At 43.9% G+C, this 13,519-nt stretch overlaps 1 protein-coding gene across 2 annotated transcripts in view; it reads right to left on the bottom strand.

The window, feature by feature from the left end:
* The window catches only part of KCNK10 (potassium two pore domain channel subfamily K member 10), an 84,629-nt gene that overhangs the window by 51,262 nt on the left and 19,848 nt on the right, over positions 1–13,519 (bottom strand). For both annotated transcript variants that reach the window (XM_081862178.1, XM_081862177.1), the window contains one exon: positions 5,540–5,877. In XM_081862178.1, coding sequence (XP_081718304.1) covers positions 5,540–5,877 — 338 coding nt within the window. The remainder of the gene's footprint in view (positions 1–5,539; positions 5,878–13,519) is intronic.

The following is a 13,519-nucleotide window of genomic DNA, read 5'->3' as shown; positions in this document are numbered from 1 at the left end:
AAGCAACGGAATTTCCCCCAAGGGCTATATTAAATGGGAGGTTTTCTGTATGGAAAATTTCCAGTCTCTTTGCATATTTCTTTGGGTTCTCTCTCACTTACATTTGTGGAACAGAAATGTACTCTCTTTTGGTAGGCACGAGAAATAATAATAATAATAATAATAATAATAATAATAATAATTTATTTCTACCCCACCCATCTGGCTGGGTTTCCCCAGCCACGCTGGGCGGCTTCCAACAGAAGATTAAAAGTACATTAAATCAGTCATTAAAAACTTCCCTAAACAGGGCTGCCTTCATGTCTTCTAAACGTCATAAAGTTGTTTATTTCTTTGACATCTGATGGGAGGGCGTTCCACAGGGCGGGTGCCACCACTGAGAAGGCCCTCTGCCTAGTTCCCTGTAACTTCACTTCTCGCAGTGAGGGAACCGCCAGGAGGACCTCGGCACTGGACCTCAGTGTCTGGGTTGAACAATGGGGGTGAAGACTCTCCTTCAGATATACAGGACCAAAACCCAATTTTATGTTCCATAGCTCAGTGGTGGACCTTCTGCCTTGCAAGCAGAAGGTCCCAGTTTCAATCCCAACTGGCATCTCCAGGCAGAGATGGGACAGACTCCTGCCTGACATACGGGAGAGCCTCTGCCAGTCAGTGTACACAATGCTGAGATTGATGGACCAATGGTCTGACTTGGTGTAAGGTAGCGCCCTTTGTTCCTATGTTCAGGGCTGTGCAAAGCTGGTTAGTAGGCCCAGGCCAGTTGAGAAATGTAGGCCCAATTTCAATAATATTTACCAAAAGGAACCCCTTTAGCTTCAACCAGGAGGACTCAGAGTAGCCCCCTCAAAATTGTAGGCCCATGCCAATTGACCCACCTGGCCCCTGCCTACATTTTGGCCCGCCTACATTCCTATGCCACATGTATCTATTTAATAAGCTATACTGTGCTTTTCAAAAGCCACAGGAATAACAAGAGCAATAATGACGTCAAGTCCCATCCCGCTGCAGCAACAGAGCACAGCATATTACCCTAACCAACAGCACCACAAAGTATCTAGTTAAAATGGAAAAGCAGAGCCAGTGCAATCACATTTTGGCCAAACTCCTGAAGGTGCAGAATATTAGTAGACGGTCTTCTACGCTGAGGGCCAAAATCCCAATCTCTTTTTTATAAAAATGTGTCCCCTCATGTCTCTTGAAACTTCCCCATTCATGATTTTCATTCGACCAGTCCCGGTCTCTCAGCCTAACCTCTCTCATAGGGTTGTTGTAAGGATAAAACGGAGAAGAAGAGAGCCTTGTGTGCTACCTTGAGCTCCTTGGAGGAAAGGCGGGGTAAAAATGTAATAAATAAGTGCATAGTGGGGCCTACCTTGCCTCAAAGTTTATTTTATTTGTACAAAGGTGTCTTACAATTAAAAGAGCTAAAGTTCCCAGAGTGTTGTAACAATCCCCCTTCACGGGGTTTTTTGGGAATTGTAGTCCTGTGAGGGGAATTGGGGTCTCCTAATAACTTGGTATTGGTATGCATTGACGGGGTTCCCCCTACTGGTGGTTTATCCTTACTGGACTCCGTGAGCAACGGGCAGGAGTCAGATATAGTCGGGTCCATTCAGTGCCTAAGCCAATACTGCTCACATTCTGTAATCAATCAATAAAGTTGTGGCCAAATTTTGCCCAATAACATTGACGTAATATCTGTGTCCTTGTGTGTGTTATTCTTCAATGAGGGGGTGGTTTTGAGGTCTCAACACGCAACTACAGCTCCCATAATTTTTTGTGAGGGGGGAAACCATAGTGCTTTAAATGTATGGTGAGAATGTAGCCTGAGCCAGAGATCATAGTCCACATGCTAGTAGGGAGAAGTAAAACGAACATAATCTGCTCATGCAGGATAAAGCATGCATACTGCAACATGCGAGAGAGGTCAGTGAATTTCCAAAATCTTCATTTTCTTTGAAATTCAACTAAAACCCCCTCTAATTTCTAATTAACAAGCCCTTGTTTTGATCAAGCACACTATCAAGAATACCTCTTTCATACAACTATACAGGACTAATGAGCAGTCCTGCAGCCACTTCCTTGATGTTTGTAAAAAGAAATATCGCTATGAATGAAAGCGCCACATTAAAAGCAACAATACCAAGTCCTTTGTTTTTCCCCCACACAGCACAAACAGCATGAGCAGCAACAGAGCCTCCTCCCACCCCCCGCCTGCCCCACGTTTACTGACAGGAAAGAAAACCCATTAAACTGCACAGACAAGAATCAGGTCTCCAAGGCCACTCATATACTCTGGACCCCTGCTTAGTTTGACAAAGAAAGGCTCTGGAAATAAAGTCACCTTTCAACTGAGACCTGCAGCAAGATGAAATCTATTTCATACAGACCAACACACAGCTGCCGGGTGATAACAGTTTGTGATCGCTACCCCATGCATTGAATTCAGATGGAGGGATTAGGCTGGAAGCCTCCACCTATTATCATTGGTTGGTCTCTGTGTGGGGTTTTTAAATCCCTGTTTGAAGTCACCTTAAAGGCAAGAATGCATTCTGTTTCAGGATCCTTGCAAATGAAGTCACATACAAAGTTGATAGGACAGCTGTTCCAAAGCTCATATATGGCAGAAGTGTGGTTTTTTGGTTGGGATTTTATTAATAGCTGGCCATCCTGTCAACCCATATCCTGCTTTCTTTGGCTTCAAACCTGCCGGCTTGCAAGACAGCCAACATGTACTGCCAAGAGGTTTATTGGTTTAAGTACAACTTCACACTTTATTGGTGTTGCGCTTTAATCTGTCCGCTTGCCAGTTCTAGCATGCTCTTCCTCAGCCAAGTGGATCTGGCTATGGCTGCTCAGCCGATCAGCTGTTCAGCTGCTGTCTCCAACAACCTTCCCCACCTTTGCTGGCTTGCAAAACATCTGGCTGGGGGGTCCCTTTCCTTCCTAACCCATTAACATTCTTCCTTAACCGTGAGTAGTCAGAGACCACGGAGGCGGTACTAAATTCCTCCTACTAATAAAAACAGAGTCAAAACTGGATGTCATTGTTGTCCATGTTCATATGCTGGCCTTCCTCCCAAACACGCAAACAACAAAAAGACTAAAAGCAATGTCAATACAGATGCAAACTAGGCAAAATCTCTGCATAAAAGGCTTATTGGAAGAGGAAGGTCTTCAGTAGACAAAAAAGACAGCAGAGACTAGTTCCTGTCTATGGAATTCAAAAGTGTAGCTGCCCCAGCACTAGAGGCCATGTCTTTTGTATTTCTTCTTTCTAATCCCATGTGTTCCCTAAAGCAAGGATGGGCCTGTGGGTCATCAGTCTGGGGCCAGATGAAACCCATGGAGGACTCCTCTCCTTTCCTCTTCCCCCCACACGTCACTTGGCATGAATATTCACTTGACATGAATAGAAGGGGAGGGCTGAAGCTGGGGAGGGAAAGGCAGTGGAAGCTGGTTCCTTAGGGCAAATGAAGCACTGCACCACCAACCTCATCCTGCTCCCAGCCAGTCCCTGGCTCCCTTCTTACTTACAACCAGTCCAGAAGGTACCACAGCCTGTAATCTTCCTTCTCCTTGGTCTCACTGTTGCCTTTGTGGAACTCAACAAGGGGGAGGATGGGGACAAAACATGAACTAGTTGGCTTTGTCTGTGAACATCTCTCGCACCACCTACTGTTGGCCTCTCTGCCCTAACAGGCTCACCACTGGGGGAATTTAACTCTGCCTCCTTATGCGCTAGACCACTCCAACAAAATCAGCTGCCTGCACCACAATTAGGCTTGGGGGGAAAGGTTGTTTCAACTTCACTTGCTGTGTGATGGAGCGGTGAGCTTTGTGGACACTGCATCTGGGGAGGGCTGCTGGGAAAGGTGTGTGTGTGTGTGAGAGAGAGAGAGAGAGAGAGAGAGAGAGAGCGCCAGCCCTTGAGGGGGGTTCTGGCCACACCCAATTTTGCTTTGGTTCTGCCTACCACTGCCCTCCAAGGCTAGCCATGAGGGAGTGTGGCCCTCATCCTGCAAAAATCTTCCTACTCCTCTTCTAAAAGGTCAATGAGCAATATATTACTGCCGTGTTACAATAGTACATTCAGAGAGCCAGTATGGTACAGTGCTCAGAGCGTTAAACTATGACTTGGGTTGCCAGGGTTCGAATCCCCACTCAGCCATGAAGCTCACTGGGCGACTTTGGGCCTGTCACCACCTCTCAGCCTAACCTACCTGACAGATTGTTGTGAAGATAAAAATGGGGGCGGGGGAGAGCCATGTATACTATCTTGAACTCCTTGGAGGAAAAAAGCTGGCATATTAATGTCATAAAATAAAAACTGGGGTTTGTGGACTGTACATGCCAAACCTCTTCTGCCTGAACTTGGAAACATTCTGAATGGAAACATCTCTTCAGATTTTTTCTTCTCAACTTACTGTACATTTTAGATTCAGGTAGGTAGCTGTGTTGGTCTGATGCAGTCTATACACACACACACACACACACACACACACAGTGGCACCTCGGGTTAAGTACTTAATTCGTTCCGGAGGTCCGTTCTTAACCTGAAACTGTTCTTAACCTGAAGCACCACTTTAGCTAATGGGGCCTCCCGCTGCCGCTGCTCCTGCCACTCATCCTGAAGCAAAGTTCTTAACCCGAGGTACTATTTCTGCGTTAGCGGAGTCTGTAACCTGAAGCGTATGTAACCTGAAGCGTCTGTAACCCGAGGTACCACTATATATATACACACACACACACACACACACACACACACATATATATATATATACACACACACACACACACACACACACATATATATACACACACAGAGAGTCATATCTCGGGTTACAGATGCTTCAGGTTGCGTTTTTTCGGGTTGCGGACCACCAAAACCCAGAAGTCCCGGAATGGGTTACTTCCAGGTTTCAGCAGTTGCGCATGCACAGAAGCGCCGGATCGCAACCCACACATGTGCAGAAGCAGCACTGCGGGTTGCGAACTTGCCTCCCGCACAGATCATGTCCACTGTGTGTGTGTGTGTGTGTGTGTGTGTGTGTGTGTGTGTGTTGTCCAGTAGCACCTTAGAAACCAAATAAGTTTGGTTTTGGTATAAGCTTTCGTGTGCATGCACACTTCTTCAGATACATTTTAGGAAACATTTTAGGAAACAGTGGCTGGGATCCAAGGTATCCACAGCAGCCCTTTCAGGTCACCAGGAAAACCACTCCAGAACTTGTGCAAAAAGATGCTTTCGGATCACACCTCAAGTAAAACCACACTCTGAGCACGGCGCATTCTCATTAACCGTAATTTTAACAAGCCACAGTTTTCAGCTTCAGGCATGACAGAAAGCCGCACTTCACTTAAAACCAAAGGCAGGTGCTTTTGATTTCATTCCCATGGTCTTAAAACTGAAGAAAATGAGGAGGAGCAACCAAGTCTGATGCTTACATAGCAGCAAACCATCATTTCCCACAGCTTCAACTCTAGACCGCAGTGTCACTGAGTTTCATTAGTATGTCCCTTCTAGTTTTCTCACCTTAATCAATTCCTCCAACTCCTGTTGAGATACGCATTTGTTCTCCAGAAGGAAATCTGCCTTGTCATTGGCTGTTCTGTCCTTCTGCCTGCTTTCTTCCGGCTGCTCCAGGGCACGAAACACAAGCCCCCCAGTGACCAGGTAGGCCACAACCACAAAGAAGATGGCCACCACCGTTTTCCACTTCATGACCGTCTGCAAACCCTGTGATGGGGCTTCCATGCTGGCGATCACAGTTGTCCGGGGGGAGGAAATAGAGAGTCGTGGCCCAGGATTGTGTGCCTTGGTTTTATTGCTCTCAGGTTCACACGCCAAGGGAACAGCTGCTGGAACAGTCACTAAAACAAAACAAAAAGCAAATGAGGTTAAAATCTCTGCTTAATAACAAGAGTTTTGGTTTTCTTTTAGATTTACAGTTCTGAGGCCCTCCTGACTGCATTGCGACCTATCAGAAATTCAGTTGGCTGGGATTCAGAGGGGACCCTATTCTCTTGCAGCACCCATTCTATGGATTTAGCTCCCAATGGAGATCAGGCAAGCACCAACAATGGGATGTTTTCACAGATTTAAAGATCTTTCTGTTTACCTTGGAATTTCCTTGCTGTTGATAATGAATCCTGGCTGCTGCAGTTGCTGGAATTTTGTGTTCTGGCCTGGATGTTTTCATTGTTGATATTTATTTTAATGGTTTTTATGCCTACAGTGAACCATGTTTTGGGATTCATAAATGAAAAGTGGTATATAAGTTTTTTAAACAAGCAAATCAATAAAATTATTATAACCAGGATATTGTGCAGCCTGAAACAGAGAAACAAATGGCACCACTGTCCCCAACATCAATGTCAAGGCACAAAGCATTTATCCAATATTAGTCCTATTCAGAGCAGACCCATTAAAATTAATGAACATTACTCATTTGGTTCCATTAGTTTCAATGGGTTGATTACAATCTATAATACCTCAAACTGGTCAAGCCATTCTGGTACCTGAAGCAGAAAATCCCACAAACATATCTCCTGCTCCCTGGCACAAAGAATACGCTAATGATTTCCATGATTTTTCTGTGTATAAGATGCCTCCATGTATAAGATGCCCCATATTTTTGAGGACTCCAAATTAAGAAATCACCCCTCACCACTACCCATAAATCAGACAAGCCCCAATTTTAAACCTAATTTTTTGGTTAAAAAACCTAGTCTTATATAGAGGAAAAATATGGTAGTTTATTTGTTTATGTGTGTGTTTTTGGGAACATTTATACCCTGCCTACTAACTGAAGTCTACAAATAATAACTTGCTGTCTTTTCATGACAACCAAAATCAGCTGCCTGAGGTGACTGCCTCACACTGCCTAATTATAGGGCCAGCCCTGGTGTTACATGTCCGTTAACTGTATGGATGAAAACCCTATAACAATGATCCTAGACTTTTGCCCAGTAACTGCTGTTTCTAAAAGTGGAACTTGGCATGAATTTTTATTATGCTTTTTATGAGCTTAAGAAGACTTGCTGTTCTATATTCCTACAACACCAGATCTTGCCATCAAGCATTCCCATCCCTTTCTGTCCACTTGGAGCTATCCAAGGTGCTGAACTGCAATCTAGACCTTGCCCTTGCCTTGCTGTGATTGCCTAAACTGGAACTCTGATCTTAGATCACGACTCCGCTACTGATGAGGCCATCCCTCAAAACAGAACATAGCAGTTTTTTGAGTTTCATTTCATCAGATGTACAAAGCGTTGTTCCAAGTTAGCAGGCAAATACATGCATATGGTGAGGGGTTGGGGGTCATAAGAAGCAAGGTCAGAGGGAAATGAAATGCTAAGAAACAAAAAAAAAATGCCCTGTGACTAATATGATCAAGTTTAAGGCTGCAATCCTGTACACACTTACCTAAGAGTAAGCCCCATTGAACTAAATGAGACTTACTTCTGAGTAGACAAGTATAAGAATGCAGTGTGCTATTACAGTGACTGTTCACAAGTGTTAACAGGGGCCAGCAAACTTTTTCAGCAGGGGGCCAGTCCACTGTCCCTCAGACCTGGTGGGGGGCTGGACTATTATTTTTTGGGGGGTGGAGATGAACAAATTCCTATGCCCCACAAATAACCCAGAGATGCATTTTAAATAAAAGGACACATTCTACTCATGTAAAAACACACTGATTCCCGGACCATCCGCAGGCCGGATTGAAAAGGTGCTTGGGCCGGATCTGGCCCCTGGGGCCTTAGTTTGCCTACCCATGGTTAACAATAACACAAACATCCTGGCATTAGCAAGCTCAATTATACAGGTAGATGGTTAAAATAAGGGTCAAACTGCAAGTAACTTTTATAAAGGGGGAAACTGAACTGGAAAAGTGGCACCCTGAACTGTTTCCTCATTAAAATCCCACCACATAGACCAAGGAAATCAGCCCTGTTTGGAAGGTGGTAGGGATATAGATACCATGACTCACATTGTCTTTCACACAGATTATGAGATTATTAACTCATTAATATTTAGCAGAATAATGATGCAGAGGGCCAGGGGGGCCATAATAAGGTTACTATCAGAGGCTTGGAACACGAGTCTGTGATCTGGGGCCAAAACTTCCTAAGCAACTCTTGTTCCACCCTTGTAGTTTAATGGCGGGAAGTGAGGGAGCGGTGAATTAGTTCAAGTATTTGTCATAAACGCACTAAGTGGCCTGAGGCAAGCAGCTATTCTCTCAACCCTCAAAGCTAAAATACTTACCTACCTTGCAGAAGTGTTATAAGAATTGCTGCGATAACACATGCAAAAGGCTTTCTGTATTTGTATTAATATTTTAACAAGGTTTTCGTCAGAGTAGAGCCATTGAACTTAATGGCTCTAACTTAGTCAGGTGCATTAATTTCAATGAGGCTACTATGAGGAAGACATAGTTGAATTACACCTGTTATTATTATTTCTCAATCGGTAAGTGAGAGAACTAAATAATTACTCAGTTTAGATGTATAAAGCCTAGCATCCTGCAAATGTTACCTCTGCCTATTTTTCTGATTTTCAAAACAATTCATAAAGATGTACAGGGTGTTCAAAAGGTAACTCTACACCTATGGACATTTACTTACAGTATAGTGTAGAGTGACTTTTTGAACACCCTGTACATAGGATCATGCAACAGGAATAAAGGGTGCAGAACCAATCTCTTGGCGAACAGAAGTGGTGCCATTCACTTCAATGGGAGATGGGTTGCATCAAGAACACCCACAGGTGTTTCTCATTCACATCAGTATGTCGGGATCGAGGCGCCGACCTGAAGTCATTAGTAACTGTGTTTGATCATTTATAAATTGCGCAGTCTCCAGAAGGATCATATTATTTCAAGACTTTGAGAGAAATGCTGTCCGAAGTCAAAGGTTAATCTGCACATGTTAGACAATGTTTCTGATAAATGGTGTATTAGAATTCCCTGAAGTATGACATCATCTTTCAGAGAACCTGCCTTAATGCCTCCCAGGAAAGCAAAGGGGTTATTTTTGCCTTTTTCCTCTGCATCTTATAAAAGAAGCAGTGTGGTCAGGTATTCTATTTATACAGTTCTGTCTCCTTTAAAAATAAATTCCCATTCACCTCAAGTTTGGGTGAACTATCCCAACAAATATTGTATGTTATGTGCCCTAGCCCAACAGTACCCAGGGTAGTGTTTTTGGACTACACGTTTCATCAGCCCCAGCCAGATTGGTCAGAGATTATAGGGGTTATAGTCTAAAACTTTTGGAGGACATCATCATGTCAGCTCCCCATTGCCCTTTGCGCCTTCTAACCAAGCACATTTTATTGTCAAAACTCTAGGATGTGTGGGGTGGGTGTAGTGGTTAGAGTGCTGTAGAAAATCCAGGAGACCAGAGTTCAAATCCTCACTTAGCCATGAAGCTCACAGGGTGACCTTGAGCCAGTCACAGTCTCACAGCTCAACCTACCTCACAAGGTTGTTTTGAGGGTAAAATGAAGGGGGGGAGGACTGTGTGCAACACTTCATGCTCCTACAAGAAAAAGTGGGGTATAAATGCAGTACTTAAAGATATCAATCACCAAGTTTATAGGAAGCAAGGTGGAAAGATCCCGAAAACTTTTCAATAAATAATGCAAAATGCAATCCATTCACAAAGGCTGTTAAACTCTGAAAAATGATTAAAAGCATAAATAAATTTACTAAGCTATTCCCATATCCTGATCCTAATAGCAATCTACTTCACTGGCATTTAATAATTTTGGGTACAATCTAGCTACCAGCATCAGCAAAAATTGACATTTTGAGCACTACACCTACACTGACGCTAGCGAGAGTTTTAAATATGCACACACCATTTTTAGTCGGCTCTAGTCAAAGTGTGGGCCTAAATGGTAAATAGAATAGCTGAACAAATTGGAGGAGGGGGATTGTCCTGGGGCTTGTGAGGCTGCAGCAACGCCTCTTTTCCCTTAAAATATAATTCTTTCTTTTGAACTTTCTTTTGAATCCTTACCCTAGAGCCTCAACTGCATGGGGCTACTGGCTGCCGTGCTTTGCTTTGGCTGCACATACAGCAACTTGGACCCAGGAGTGATGATGACATTCCATAGCTTTGGGGAGGAACTGAACAGAAAAAAACATGGCTGCCACCAGGAAAGTTAGGAAGCTGACCAAGTTGGACTCTCTAGCACAGAACTGTCTACACCAGGCATGGCCAAACTTGGCCCTCCAGCTGTTTTGGGACTACAACTGCCATCATCCCTAGCTAACAGGACCAGTGGTCAGGGATGATGGGAATTGTAGTCCCAAAGCATCTAGAGCGCCAAGTTTGGCTATGCCTGGTCTACACTGAGCCCCAACTAGATCAGTGTCAGAAACTCAGTTATATAAGCTAGGTGCCAACTGGCTCCTTAAACGAAGGTTACAGTCGCCAAAATGGAATGTCTAGTTGTCAATTTGGGGCAAGACGGCTCTAATGCCTTATTTTTCAAACGATGGACTGACTGTGATTGATTCTTAGTTAAACATCTGGCTAGTTCAGATGACAACCCTGAGCTAGGTTAAGAGCTTTGAGAACTTAAAGAAGAAAAGTCACTTGATCCAGGGACAGTCCACATATATATATTGGCCTATTCTGACCTCTTTTTCTTAATGGTGGCGGCATTCTGATTGTACAGATAAAATATAACTAATAGAATTCTACAGAATGGAGTATCAGTGTGTGAAACCAGTCCAGATCCAATGATCCCCAGGCACGCACCTCTGGATGGTGGAGATGTCACATGCCAGCCTGGCACCCAGGCATCTTCACCTGGTCGCAAGTGGTTGAAAGCCAGGTGCAAAATGCACCTGGCGCCTGGCTAATTTCAAACACTGCTAGAGATACTAGAGATTGAACCTGCATGCATGCCAAGCGGATGTGCTACAATGGCCCTTCCTACATCCACCAGCCGAAGCCAATTCCTCATCCCTGCATCAAAACATCTGAAAAGGGCTACCACAAATAGTATGCCTGCTTCCAACCTTACATTCAAACTCTGAAATAAGTATCTGTCTAGAGCCTGACTTCTTCAAGAGGCATCTTCAGAGTCTGCTTTCCCTAGCATGACACGTTTTCTTGTGCCTGTTTGTTAACTTGTCACGAAAGAGGTTTTAATCTCTCTCATTAAAAGCAATGACAAATCTCAGTTTATGCAACATGCACATTAAATTGGCAGATCCTTGTGCCTCATAGGGGACTTGCCAGTGTTGTGACACAGCCCTTTCCCCCGCGAGATGGTGCCATTTGGGAAAGGTATGTTCCTGTTTGTTTGGAGAGGGCGCAGTATAGAAACATTAAGGAACCATTAACAAGCTGCCTTAAATGTCAGCATTTGCTTCTTTATACATCTAGCTCATTCTAGTTTTAATATTTACGAATGGATTCTCAGCACAAAATCACCCAAGGCGATGAATAATAAAGAAGGTAAAATAATGCAGTCATAAAAGCAATCACATTTAAAAATGTACTTCACACACGCATACAAGATGGTACTAAAGACACTACCACAGAAACTGCAATGTCTACATCAATTAAAGACCACTAAATGCTGGAGTCAGTGAATGGTCAGAGAGCATCTGAAAGCTATACCATTATGGAAGATAAGCAGTTCTGGATCTGTGGATTAGCAACATCTGGAAACTTCATATAAGGATAAGATGTTGGGTAAAGGTAAAGGTAAAGGGACCCCTGACCATTAGGTCCAGTCGTGGCCGACTGGGGTTGCGGCGCTCATCTCTCTTTATTGGCCAGGGGAGTTGGTGTACAGCTTCTGGATCATGTGGCCATGCTGACTAAGCCACTTCTGGAGAACCAGAGCAGCACATGGAAATGCCATTTACCTTCCCGTCGGAGCGGCACCTATTTATCTGCTTGCACTTTGACGTGCTTTCAAACTGCTAGGTTGGCAGGAGCAGGGACCAAGCAAAGGGAGCTCACCCCGTTGCGGGGATTCGAACCACCGACCTTCCAATCGGCAAGTCCTAGGCTCTGTGGTTTAACCCACAGCGCCACCCGTGTCCTTATGTTGGGTAGTGACCAACTAATGTGTCCTGTCAGCACACGCATTTAAACATTTGCAATGGAAGTTTCTCCTCCTCTCCTCCCTGCACATGCCCCCTAAATCTGTACAAGAGGTTCTCCCAACATGCCAGAGCAGATTTGGGGAAGGCGCAGGGGGAGGAGAGTGAAGGAAAGTTAAGTTGTGCTAGCATAATTCCTTTCACTGGTGGTATGTGTTGGCTGGATACTTACGTAATAAATATTACTTCAAAATCCCGAATTCTAGTAGTATAAGCTAGTGGCACAACTGCAGCTTCCATGCCCACATGCAGAAATCACTTTACACCAGGGATCGAGAACTTGTCATCCTCTAGACATTGCTGGACTCCAGCTCCCATCAGCCCCAGGCAGCTTGGCCAATGGCCCTGAAAGAGGAGAGCTGTATTCCATCAACATCTGGAGAGTCAAAGGTTCCCCATCCCTGCTTTACACCACAGTCCTCTTCAAGAGTTACGAGCAGCAACATTTGTAGAAAAGGGCTCTAGGGCTGTACCAAAAGAATAAGTCTTCACTTCATTCTATCATTCAAATAAGTAGGGGGTGCATGTAAGCTGAACAACACCTTACTACTTCATCCCAAGGAAGGGGGAGATCATTTACTGTAACGTTGAATAATAAAAGCTGCATTTAATATTTTCAGCAGCAAAATAAGTTCAAAGATAGTCATACAATAATAGAATTATAGCGTTGGAAGGCTTTGCACACTTGTAGTATGCCCCACTAAATACAGTGGGACTTACTTCTGAGCAGCAGACATCAGCAACCTTGCAAGCTATCTTTCCATTATCTGTGGGCTGTGGTGATTTCATAGGAATATAAATGTTTACATATAAAGATGATATACCTCTGACAAGTTAACAGCTATATTATGAAAATTGGGCACTAAAAATGTATCCGTTACATATTGTCTGAGGGGAACGGGTGAGAGGTGTCATACAATTGGAAGAGGACCAGATGGTCTAAATGTCAGTCCAGCTCTAATTCAATTTCTGCCATCCTTTTAGGTACCTAATTTAATCTGAAGGTGACGCGAACTCCAGTTTTAACCTTCCATAGGAGCAGCTCCTAACAAGACCTAACCTCTTCTAAATTTCCTTTGTTATGAGTCTCCAATTATGCATCAGTGCAGAGCTGTGGTAACCCACAGTCTGCCTGCTGCTTTCATCCTACTCACCAGATGAGGCATGCAAAATATATCCAGGAATTCTTTTCTTTGAAATGCTCAGGTACTAATCTATTGAAATCTTTACTGTCAGTCAGTTAGGGCTAGCTACTTGCTCTTAAATTCACAGGGCATAGAATGACAACATGCAGGGCAATGCACATTTCTTTTCTTTTCTTGCTCAATTTGCTCTATGTTGACAAATTGAACCTGCCGTACGCCACTTCAGCAGCGGCT

The sequence above is a fragment of the Podarcis erhardii genome (assembly GCF_964252035.2).
Source record: "Podarcis erhardii genome assembly, chromosome: 1".
Classification (NCBI taxonomy): Eukaryota; Metazoa; Chordata; class Lepidosauria; order Squamata; family Lacertidae; genus Podarcis; species Podarcis erhardii.
The sequence above is the reverse complement of the archived record's forward strand: the minus strand, read 5'-3'. Positions and strand labels throughout refer to the sequence as shown.